Raw genomic sequence first — 12,520 nt, 5'->3', positions numbered from 1 at the left:
AGAAAGCCATATCTCTCATATTTAAGAGCACCACCATGGATTGCAAATTTACAGTTCCAACTTTGTTTGCTGGCATCTTAAAATATAGTTTCCAGGTTCTCTTGAGACCTACTTTTTTTCCCCACATTACTTCATACATTTCTGTTGGCTGAAATGTCCGTGAGTAAACAAATGGAAAATCCAAAACAAAAATGTAGATTTATTCATGCCTGATCAGAAAAATAAGTGAACTTTGATAGAGACCGGCAGGTTGGTGGAGGCTTACCTGACGATCTGCTCCAGGACGTTGAAAAGACCTAAAATCGGCTCCCTGCTGTTTGAGCTTTTAAAGAATTTGGGAGAAGAATGGAAGAAAACACCCCAAATCCAGATGTGAGAAACTTGTAAAGGTATAAAATCTACTTGTATATAAACCAAAGACATTTCAACAAAGCACTTAGTAAAACCTTATGGGCATTGGAAAATGTAAAAAAAGAAAAATCAACTTGAATAACACAGAAAATAAGTGTTGAACACATGAAGAGAAGCATATGAAAAAACGCATAAAAACTCAAGAAACTGAAGAAACTGAAAATCAGTCAAGTTTATTTAAACAGCACATTTCAGCAACATGCCAGTTAAAGAGTTTTCCATTGTGAAAACATAAAATATATATGTATATGTTGTATAATATGTAATATATTCACTTCTGTGTGAATGAGATGTGCAGCATGTTTAGCTGTTTCATAGCAAATTGATGTGTCACCTGGTGGCAGAACAAGATTAAAACTGTAAGATAATGTGCAGCTGCATTTACTTATATTGGAATTGCGCTTTATTATAAATGATCATTTAGTAAATGGAAATTAATAACACGTCCACAATGTTGTTTTCCCCGCACAATGTGATAGCCTGCATGATTTGCGTCTTTGGACAAAACACATTCCTGCTTTAGAGAAGTCAATGAGTTTAGAATAAACAGCGCCTCCTACAGTTACGATGTAGAATGGTCGTAGAATTAAGTGACTAGGTGACTGTCTGTCTAAATAAAAAAATAAAAATTAAAAAAAACATTTTCTCAGAAGCAGCGTTTTGTTTACTGTGTTTAATAGGGAACAAAAGTTAAGTAAAATATTTCCCCATTTGATTTGGGCTCAAAAATCAAAAATTGTGCATTTATCACAAATATTACATGTTGCATTTTCAAATGAAAGTATTTTTTTCTCTTTGTTTTCTTTTTATTGTGCACAAACCCGATGTAAAACGTCCTTTCTTTCTGTTCAGCTCACTTATCAAGATACATTGTAGTGACAGTATCTGTTCTGCAGATGGCAGCAACGAGCTCAATAGGTGCAGCAGGACGAGGAAGCGGAACTACGTCACTTTCTTCTGGCATTTGTTTTGGTCAGAACAAAAACGTTGAAACTTGCCGAAGAAATACATAAACATCCGCACGAGCTCTTCAATTTACAGCTCAGAAAGTCACATTTTTACCCAGTTGACTTCCAAAACTCTAAAACAGATGAGGAATCCTTATATACATATAAATAAATAAAATGATAAGCTACTATATTTTTCTTTATCTTTTAGCGTTTTCCAACAAATACAGGTAAGACAAAACTATTTCTTGCAGTGCTGTTCTTTGTTTTCAACACGGCTCTGGTGTTATATTTTCAACAACAAAAAATGCTTCATAAAACTTAATGAAAGTTATGAGATGAAAAGGGTCATAATGACGCTTCTTGAGATTTCTTTCCTCGTGTTTGTTTTTAATCTGAATCTAAATTGGAACCCACGTACAAACCGTAAGTGGGTTCCAATTTAGTGGTACACAAATACAATTTTGGTGTTAGCTTGCTAAATACAAAAAACTATCTACTTGTGTGGTCGTTTCTGAAGTCAGAGGGTTTATCCACTCAGCCAGCTGTCAAGCAGTTTGTAGCAATAAGTAAATGAGTATGTTATTCCTAGCAGTCAGAGGAAGGTTGGCTCACTCTTTTTGGTATAGAAGGGATTCACTTTAAACTTTAAACCGTACAAAAACGTTTTTGATGAAACTTTATAGTTTTGACTTTTGAAAACTTTGGGACTTGTAGGTGGCCTATCTGCTTCTGAGTAAACGAAACACAATTATACCTCATCCTTCAGTTAATAAAGCAGCATCAGTTTATACGTTTCTTTTTCGTTATTTATTTATTGTTTGTTTGTTTATTTGCTTTTATCACAAAATACAAGAAAAAACCCCAAAACGTCTGTCCTAATGGCGGAATCTGTACAGAAGAACCGCGGATATAAATCCATGTCGCGCCTTTATTTTGAAGGGTCAGCTCCTGTTTCCGGTCAGATAGACGCTAATCCCGGTCGTCTTGATGGGCGGCGTAGAGGCGCTGCCAAATCTGGCAGCAAAATAGATTTCCACCACCGCACCTCCACTGCTACAGTTATCCGTCAAGGCACCTTAAGCGTGTAACGAACTCGACGTGAATTTATGCTCGGTAGCTGACTGTATCCTGTCTGTTTCCTACGGCTGAGCTAGACGCTGACCCCACCGGAGACACGAGCCGCGGTGCGGACGGGCTGAAGCCGCCACAATGAGCTCTGAACACCAGAGCGACAGCGAGGACGCCGACGAGTCGCAGGATAGGCCCGGCAGCACCGGCAAGAAAGAAGACCCCGTTGGCAGACCGACACAGTCGGAGGTGGAAGAAGACGCCCCGCAGAGGGTCTGTGCTTCGCCGCCGGGGAGCAGCAGCGAGGACCAGCCGGAGGGAAGCGCTGGCTCCTCTCCACCCCGCCTGGAGGATGAAGAGCGCCGCAGCTCACCGGGCGCCGCTCCGCAGGCGGGGAGCGGTGGGAGCACCAGTAGCGAAGGCTACAAGGGGAACAGCCTGTTTTCCTGGCTGCAGAGCAGGACTATTAGACGGGGGCTGTTTGTAGACCCAGCCAGGGATAACTTCAGGACAATGACCAGCTTGTACTGCTCTATGAACCCGGCTGTGGAGTCGGTCAATCTGAGCTCTCAGACCCACGGAGCTGTATTCAATCTGGAGTACTCACCGGACGGGTAAGTACTGAGATGTTTTAGGACGTGGTCGTAGACCTCGCAGGTTTCACTGATTGCATTGACACATGCAACAACTCTGTGCTTCACAATTTAAATCCTTCATCTTTTAAGTTTGATCTAAAGTTCACGTCACATGCGTGATGTAGTGCTGCATGTCTTTAGAAAGCTCCCCACAGCAGTCACAGCTAATGAGGACAGTCGAGCCTCCTTGACTAGACACCAGATGCAGGACCTAAATCCTGCAGCCAAACCGGGTCAAGCTGTCTTGTCTGGGTCACGTTTGTTTGTGTGCTCATGTGACAGCGGTAAGTCCTTCCTGCACACTGTTGGCCTCAGCTGTCTGAACATACGCAGGTGCATCTCAGTAAGTTCGAGTATGATCGAAGTGAGTCAAACTCGAATATAGATTATTCGCACACAGAGTGCTTTACTTCTGTTCATTTCCGCGATAATGGTCTCCAGCTAATGCAACCCAAAATTCGATTTGGGGTGAAACGATTAACTGATAAATCGATTATTGAAATAATCGCCAACTAATTTAGTTGTTGACTAATCGTTAGCTGGTGTAGACACACTCCTAAAATGCCATTTGCTGCTGTACATAATATATATATTTTGGATTTTAAATGAAAAATCCCACTTGAATGAAAATATTTTCTAACTGAACTCATCAAGTAGCATCATATTAGCTTTAAATTCTGCCAAAATCTAATATTAAGCATTTTTTGCTGTGGAATTGTTAAAAACAGTCAACAAATCAGCCTACTGATAAGTGAACCAAAAATGAGTTAAGTATTTATTTCGATGCTGAACTGACTCCAGACTTGGTCAAACTCAGCGGACACACAGTTGCAAAAAACAACTAATTATGCAAACTGTACACTGAGCACTTTTTCGTTACTTAATATTTTTAGCTTAAAATTGCAAAATCAGACTCATTTGTAAACGGTCTTATACAAATAGAAGGTGTCTATTTGTATAACGGGCAAAGAAACAAAGAGTTTCTTTGCCTGTAAACTATAATAGTCAAAATTAACAGGAATATATGGTTGATGTGTTTCTTTCTGTGTGCAATTAATCTGCAGTTATACTTTCTTATACTGAAAGAAAGTAACTTTTCCATATTTTAACACGTTGGTGTTGTGATGATGATTGCGATTCGATATATTGTGCTGCTCTATGCTTACAATTTACTGAGATACACCTAAATGATGTAACTTGGAGCATTTTATCAGTACTTATTCTCTATCTTTCCATGTTTTTACTACTATCATTAGAATAATAAAGTTTTCGTTTTACTGTTGCACTCTTCCCCCACCTTCCTAAATGTAGAATAACTTGGATGATGACACAGTTAATCCCTGTCTTGTGGTGGTCAGTAACTGGTTTGTGTGCTCCCTGCTCAGGTCTGTGCTGACGGTGGCCTGTGAGCAGACAGAGGTCCTCCTGTTTGACCCCATTTCATCCAGGCACATCAAGACCCTCACAGAGGCCCATGAGGATTGTGTCAACAACATAAGGTGCACTTCTCACATTTAATATCAGACATTTAGGGTTTTTAAAGCTGATCTGAATCACAAAGGGTCACTTGGAGAGAAAAAATTAAGTTGGACGGATTTTTGTTCCTGCAAGAAATGGCAGTTTTCAGCATATCCCTCACCTCTTTGCTTCCAAGATGTTGTTTCCACATTACTCATAATGTTTTTGACATTTCAAGTTTTTTCCTCATCCTTTTAACTTTTTATTCACAAGAACAAATTCTGACTCAATTCTAGGTGTGGGCGTTTATTGTATCGTTTGCCATTTATCGTGATAAATTTCTGTTGATGATAAGAATTTTGATTTTTTTGTCCCTATAAATTCCAATCAGTGATGTATAAAACCTCCCAATGAAAATATCAACATATGATTAAATTCATTTACCATGTGCTGTGTAGTGACACAAGTCACTTTTCTTTATGTGAATGGTGTCGTACAGAAGTGTGTTATAAATGATTTTCAAGAGCAGTATTTATGTTTGTGGGGCTATGAATGCGGTCATACAGTCACAGCCATACAGTTACCTTTAAGAAAAATTATAATTAATAAATAGTTTTTATCACTTTTATTATCAAAATATTACCATAAAATATCATAAAACTATATATTTATAGCTGTACTTAATTCTTCATATTTTCAATATTATGTAAAAAAAAAATAAATAAATAAATAAAACTTCACCTTTTTTTCACCTCCTATTGACCTTAATATAGTTTGTATGTAAAAAGCTACTTGGTTACTTTTACTTTATTATTCTACCTGTACAGCACAAGACTGCATCCTAAGTTGATTTTAAATGTGTCCTATATACGAATGAATGAATAACCGAGGCTCAGAGGCCGAAGGTCGGCTGAAACCATCTCGTCTCTCTCCAGGTTTTTGGACAATCGCCTGTTTGCCACCTGCTCCGACGACACCACCATTGCATTATGGGACCTTCGTAAGCTGAACTCCAAGGTCTGCTCGCTGCACGGCCACGCCAGCTGGGTGAAGAACATCGAGTACGACACCAACACTCGCCTCCTGGTCACATCCGGCTTTGACGGCAACGTCATCACGTGGGACACCAACAGGTTGGTTGGGCTTGCTTTATGCAGGACCTCTGCATAATGCAAACATCCACTCAGTCCTATACTTTCCACTTTAAGTTTTACAATTTTATAAAATTGAAAAAAGAAAAAAAAATCTTATTTTTATTTATTTATATTGATTTATTTGTGTCACCACTGCTCAGAATGAAGTCCAGCTCAGTCAGTTTGGATGAGAAGTATCAATGTATCAGTATCAGTTTTCTAGTTTTATTGGCACAATTTTTTATTTTTTATTTTTTTAAGTTTACGGCTTATAAAGATTTTTGCATGATATGCATGGCAATTAAAAAAAGTTAGTAATCATCTCTAAACTACAGCATAATGGCTGTTTTTCAGTGAAGTGCTTCACGTTCCATGTAGTCGGTTTAATTACTGCAAAATTTTACCTTATTTGGTTGCTGGGGTTCTATAAGGAGGCTGTAATTTATTTAATTTTGAGATATTTATGCCTCTGAAAGTCTTGTGAAATCGACATCTTTCCCTTTGTCACCTCTGTTAAGTAATAAGAGGAAGTTTAAGTTAGTTTAGAGATGAATAAAAAAGTTTTTTAGCAGAAAATGATCCTGTAAACATCTGAAATGTATACTTTTGACTCACTCCTCAGGCCATTTCCTCTTTCATTTACCTCTTTTGTTTTAATCCAGACTGCATGTGTTTGATTATTGCGAATAAACTGAGTAACAAATGCCCTACAAAAAATGTTATTCCAACATATTAGAGATGTTACTGTATTGTCAAACGTAATAAACGTCCTCCCTGGCAGGTTTACGGAGGACGGCTGCCCGCACAAGAAGTTCTTCCACACTCGCTATCTGATGAGGATGCGTCTGACTCCCGACTGTTCCAAGATGCTCATCTCGACTTCCTCAGGGTACCTACTCATCCTCCATGACCTGGACCTCACCCAGTCGCTGGAAGTGGGCAGCTACCGCATGCTGCGAGCCCGACGGACCCCGCTCAGCTCAGGTCAGAACGCAGTCGTCGTTTAAAAACAAAAAGAAACGTGGAAGCAAATTTAAACATCTCCAAAGACCGGCATCCTTAAAAAGTCTGAAACGCGTGTATCTACAATAAAGGCTTTAAAATGTCTCAAATTTATGTATGTAAAATTAAGGTCTTAAAATATGTTAAATTAATTGAAAAAAATAATTCTACCTTAACTACGTTTTCTTTTTCTCATGGGACTTTATTGTGCAAAACTTTGGGGAGATCATGGACCTTTTCACTGTATTTGCTGTTTTTGTTTGTACATTTCTGTCATGATACAGGTCTTTAAGTTTCATTCACGTTGGTCTTAAAAAGTCTTAAATTTGTATATCTAGAAATAAAGGTCTTAAAATATTCCAAATACATTGAGGAAAAAAGTAAGTTAGTAAAAGTTGTCCTTATTCTGGCAGAACTTTACTATTGCACACAGACGTTTTCACTGTAACTCAGTGAAAACGTCTGTTGCTACTGCTGGTAACTAGTTGCTAAAAGCTAGCTTGTTTTTAATGCCAATTTTTGCAATTATCATTACTATTATTTGTATACTTCTGACATAATACAGAAGTATACAGGTCTTAAGTTTGATTCATAATGGCTTTAAAACGTCTTAAATGTGTATCTAAACATAATGCCTTAAAATATCTTAAATCAGTTGGGGGAAAAATAAATTGGCTTTAAATATTTTCTGTTTTTTTCATGGGACTTTACTGTTAATCATAATGGTCTTAAACAAAACAATAAAGTTTGTGTGTGTGTTTTTGTTTTGTTTTCTTTTTGTTACAGACGGAGGCACATCGGCGTCCAGATCGACCGTGACGCCCCGTCAGGGACACGACTCCAAGCTTCATCCTCACAGAGAAGGTCAGGGATGATCTTAGCCGGATGCTGATAGCCTAGCATCACTTCGGCTTCCAGGACTGTGATCAAACTTCCTCTCTCCTCAGGTCTGTCCCCACGGAACAGCCTGGAGGTTTTAACTCCTGAAATCCCGGGGGAAAAGGACAGAGGGAACTGCATCACATCCCTGCAGCTGCATCCCAAAGGCTGGGCCACGCTCATCCGCTGCTCCAGCAACATGGACGACCAGGAGGTGAGGAACCTCTCACTCCGTCACAAATCCAGATCTAGTGCCTCGTAAAAGTATTTCTGACCTTCACCAGTCACCTAATTTGTAATTTAGTCCATTGGGTTTTATATAATCTCACTATAAAATCCAGCTGGTCCCTGAAAGCCTCAGAGGGTTTATTAGAGCAAATTATGGAACACACGGCATCATGATGACCAAACAACAGCGCAGCTGGGTTGGGGATAAAGCTGAGTAAAATGTAAAGCAGGGTAAGTTATAAAACATCTGTCTATGTGCAAAGGTAGAGATATACCCAAGAAATCTGGAGTTGTCTTTCCATGGACAGTTTCTACTTTTTACATCTTCATCTTTTGAAAAATTCTTTCCAATTCACAATGCTTCACGATAATGTGTTGACTTATCACATAAAATGCTCAGCTTTATGGTTCTAACATGACAAAATATGACAGTTAATGGGCATCAGTACTTTTCCAAGATGCTGCATTTTTAAGCCACAGGAGTTAGGATGTAACCATCTGTTTTTATATCACAGCAACTACAGCTTGATTTCATAATTCTCTAAAAATCTAAACGGAGTGATATAGATCATTTGGCATAAACTTTATCGTCAAGATACCTCACACTTGTTCCTCCTTTTATTCTTCCTTTGTTCGCTTCCTCCAGTGGACCTGTGTGTATGAGTTCCAGGAGGGGGCGCCCACGCGGCCGCTGGTGTCTCCCCGCTGCTCTCTGCGCCTCACCCACTACATCGAGGAGGCCAACGTGGGCCGGGGCTACATCAAGGAGCTGTGCTTCAGCCCCGACGGACGGCTCATCTGCTCCCCGTACGGCTACGGCGTCCGCCTGCTGGCCTTCGACGAGCGCTGCAGCGAGCTGGCCGACAGCCTGCCCGTCCAGACCAGCTGCCTCCGGGAGATCCGCTCCATCTACTCGCACAGCGACGTGGTGCTCACCACCAAGTTCTCCCCAACGCACTGCCAGCTGGCCTCGGGGTGCCTGAGCGGACGCGTGGCGCTTTATCAGCCCAAGTTTTAGCATCCGGCGTTGTTTTAAAAAAAGGAAAAAAAAAGTTTTTTTTTTTTAGTTTTTTTTTTTTTTTTTTTACCCGATCACTGCAGACCTGGGGAAACGCATACCAGTCTAAACCGCTGTATCGAAAGGGGTGGAAATGCATCATGGAGGTGTTTTACAGATAGTTACTTTTTGCACATTTGTGCACAGGATTTGCTGAAGCTAACCAGAGATGCACTGATCTGAGTTCTATTGCCAATCTCTAATTTCTTCTATTTGTACAGCTTTAACCTGCCGATGCCGACTTTAGTCTATTCCAGTTTCTGTTTGAAAACTAATATATAGTGTAAGAACATACAAGAACAGAATTCAGGATATGTTTCTTCCTTGTTTACTTCCCTTAAGCTGCTATTATTTATTTATATTAGGAGCAGAAACTATGTTTTGAAATAGCATAACCATATATTACAGCTACTTCTCTTTTACAAAACTAAAATTCTGGAGTTCATATTTTAAATGACCTCTGGCATTTTATAGAAGTGATTTGCATTACTAAACAGAAGCTGTATTCTGTTCAGCCTTCCTGTTGTCTGTGAAAGTCTTGCTCTCTCTTGCTTTGAGGCAGCCTTTATGAACTTCAGACATATATTGTACTTAGTTCCCTTTCTTACACCTCTTTGCTTCTTCCATCTTAATTTTAAGCGCCTCACTGATTCTGAAACTAGCTAACTTTGAGTCTTCACTCAGTAATAGCATACACTCTGAAGAGTATTTTGTGCAATCGGGTAGCACTTCCGTATGGTGCATTCACTGACTCGAAAAAGGTTGGATTTTAACGCGTCCTCCATTGGCCAAAAAAAATTGTCCAACAGATTCCTTGATGCATCTCTACATTTAGCTTAAGAACATAGTCTGACTACGTGACAACCCAGGTCTGCAGCTGTTAAACGGGTCGACTTCGTTTAGGTGCTAGCCGTCAAACAGTTTGATGGCCATTAACTGGCGTAAAGAAATGACAGACTGAAGCTCTGGGCTAATTGCCAGGTTGCAGCAGAGGATGGACACTTTGAGCCCTGAATTTAAAGACATGACAGAAAAGCAAGCTCAAAATTGAAATACAAAGAAATTGCATTTTTGTTTTTGCGGACGAAACTTTCTGAGCAGAAGATGAATGCAATTCTTGATGCAACTTGACATCAGGCAACGACAAACTGTTGGTCGTTTGTGGCTCCTTTAGTTGCCGAGTTGCTTTTGGCCTCTTTAATAGTAATTTTTCTTCTTCTTTTGAGATTTGGCACATCCATACGCTGCCGTCTCAGGAGGACAACACTAACGGTGCAAAAAAAGTCAAGTATTGGTGAACCCGGGAGACGAACAGACTTTCGTGTACGCTGTCTGTCACGTAAACTCGGCATCCCGCGCTGCGCCTGGTGCCGCTCTCTGCTGCTTCACTCATGCCTTCGCCACAGGTGCTGCTTCTGTGCTCATACAATCTGAACTTCAAGGACCTACCCTCCTTTACCTGCCTGCTGCTTGATTTTGTTCCCAACATCTTATCTCTTTCCTCTGTCCAGAACCTCTGTCGTTTCTAAGAGTTTTACTTGGTGTGTTAATGTTGGCACTAATTGTTGCACAGCGTTTGATTTGATAATCACTTTAGAGTTGTTGCTCTGTAATCACCTCTTTACTTTCCCCAAGGCTCATGCTTTTATCTTAAGTCTTTAGATTGAAACATCCGGCCACCTGGAAAAATTAGCAGTAGCAAAAAGGCGGTGAATATTTCTGCATCAATGCAATTTAAAGATGCATAGTTTTACCCTCCTGTGGATTTAGCGCTGTGCTCTGTAGGAGCAAGGCGGATGTCAAGTTTGACGGGGGTTCTCCCATCACTGTTGGTTCCCGAAACCACGTGCACACACACACAAAAAAAAAAATCGGAAAAGAGCACGCAAGGTCAGCGTGACCAGGATGGACCACGCACAGGGTAAAAAGCTGGCGGGGTCCCAATGACTCCATCTCTTACGATCGCAGGAGGTTTAAGAACTACTTTTTATTTTTAACAGTAAACAGAATTTTTCCTAAATACTTTTAGGCTACTTCACATGAGTTAAAATGTTCCTAGAAGTTTCTAGAAGTTAATTGTTTTTATTAACAACTATTCAAGTAGTATAAAATAGCACAACAGATGCTTACAAACATTTATTACAAACCTTAAACCAAATTACATATAAAAATCTTGAGAAAAGTTTAGAAAAAATAACCCATGTCTAGAAATATTTCCTACTACTCACTGAGTGTGTGGGCCAGATAAATGTTGATCTTCTAGAAATATTAGCCTATCAGCTAGCAGTTAAAAGAAATGGACTTCTGTCTTACATCGTGTTTATACCCCAAGCAAACAGGAAATCTTAAAATAATTGAATAATTGAATGACTTGTTTTACCTGCCTAAAACATATAAAGGTGTTTTACCCATCATGGGTGAAACATGGTGGGTAAATATCACAACCTGATATCCAAACTATCATTTTCTGATGGTTTATATTAGTAGCTGAATAAACTATCAGGTTTACTCATAATAAACAGTCGGATTGAGTTTGCTTTAAGTGTTCATTAATGTCCTTTTACCGCCACCTGTTGGGAACAGCCACACACTGCAGCCATTTTATTTTTGGTAGTAAAACACTGTTATCGCACTGAAAGACTCCAGGACACATTAGAAGTTAGCTTACGTAAAACTATTGCTATGCACATCAGCCTTTCTGGTGATTCTCCTTTATTATTTCTGCTCTATGCTGAGCTGTCAGTTGCCAAAATATGATTTATGATGGATGAAAGTGAGCTGAGAACTTCTGCTGGTATAGATTAAAGAAAAGCTATTTAGATTTCCTTTTCTTTTTTTTCTTTTTTTTGTAAATGTACTTTTCTCTGCCCTCTGAAGAGGGCGCTGTTGCACTCCCATTTATTCCGATTTTAAAATTACAGAAAAAATGTGTGATTACAACTAGTTGATTTCAAGAAACAAGGGATTAAAAATCTGTGTTTAATAATTATTATAACATCAGAGTTGGGAGGGAAATGCGACTGAAGCCGTTTTGACCTGAATTTGACTCTGAGGTAAAGGTTTAAAAACAACACAAATTAGATTTTCAAGTTTCCAGCTCCAAGTTTTCTCCCGTTAGCATCAAACCAGCACCTCGGTTAGCCGCTTTCGTAACCTGCAGTTTGCCTTCAGCTCGGTCAGTCGTTCGGTTCGTCTAAACACAGACGTAAACATTTCGTAGCCACATGAATGGTGTCTCGACTGATATGAGTGTGAAGGGATTCTGTGTTTCCTCCGCTGCTTTTACTTCAGGTACACTCACGAGCTCTTTGAAGTGTCTTATCTATTTTCACTCTGTATTTCTACGCAGAAAAACAGAAAAAAAAAACTGGGTTTATCATGGTTTGTGTGTTATTTTTGATTGTTGTTTTGGATTTTAACTTGTATCTAGCCATGAGTTTCATGAATGTCCACACTATTACCTTTTTTTTTTTCTTTTTTCATGTGTGCACCAGTAAGTGATGAAGGATGGGTAGATGAAAATAAAACATGGTGAAATGCTTAAAGTTGCTTCCAGCATTACTATTGCCTATAAACCAAGTACTCCAGGAACGATGGTTAGAACAAAAGGTGAGTTACTTTACCGCTACTGACTTCCATGTATTTAACTTCAGTATTTCTGTGTACATTGTTTTTGCATTTTTTTGTTAGGTCAAATCT

At 39.4% G+C, this 12,520-nt stretch overlaps 1 protein-coding gene across 1 annotated transcript; it reads left to right on the top strand.

Annotated features, from left to right (window-relative positions):
* The first annotated feature begins 2,079 nt into the window (after positions 1-2,079).
* Positions 2,080-12,366, top strand: wdr32 (WD repeat domain 32). Its single transcript, XM_008398853.3, has 7 exons — positions 2,080-3,043; positions 4,450-4,563; positions 5,458-5,655; positions 6,437-6,639; positions 7,444-7,521; positions 7,605-7,750; positions 8,411-12,366. Exons 1-7 carry the CDS (start codon positions 2,571-2,573, stop codon positions 8,780-8,782), a joined length of 1,584 nt encoding a protein of 527 aa, XP_008397075.1. The 5' UTR covers positions 2,080-2,570; the 3' UTR covers positions 8,783-12,366.
* The last annotated feature ends 154 nt before the right edge of the window (positions 12,367-12,520 follow it).

Source organism: Poecilia reticulata, chromosome 22 (assembly GCF_904066995.2).
Source record: "Poecilia reticulata chromosome 22, P_reticulata-male-v2, whole genome shotgun sequence".
In the NCBI taxonomy this organism is placed as follows: domain Eukaryota; kingdom Metazoa; phylum Chordata; class Actinopteri; order Cyprinodontiformes; family Poeciliidae; genus Poecilia; species Poecilia reticulata.
Note: the sequence above shows the minus strand (reverse complement) of the source record. Positions and strands in the feature narration are given on the sequence as shown.

Excerpts from the sequence above, each read along its gene's own strand:
- wdr32 (XM_008398853.3), top strand. The coding sequence starts at position 2,571 with ATGAGCTCTGAACACCAGAGCGACAGCGAGGACGCCGACGAGTCGCAG. Across the intron at positions 4,564-5,457 it reads GATTGTGTCAACAACATAAG|GTTTTTGGACAATCGCCTGT; the intron begins GTGCACTTCTCA and ends GTCTCTCTCCAG. Across the intron at positions 6,640-7,443 it reads ACGGACCCCGCTCAGCTCAG|ACGGAGGCACATCGGCGTCC; the intron begins GTCAGAACGCAG and ends TTTTTGTTACAG.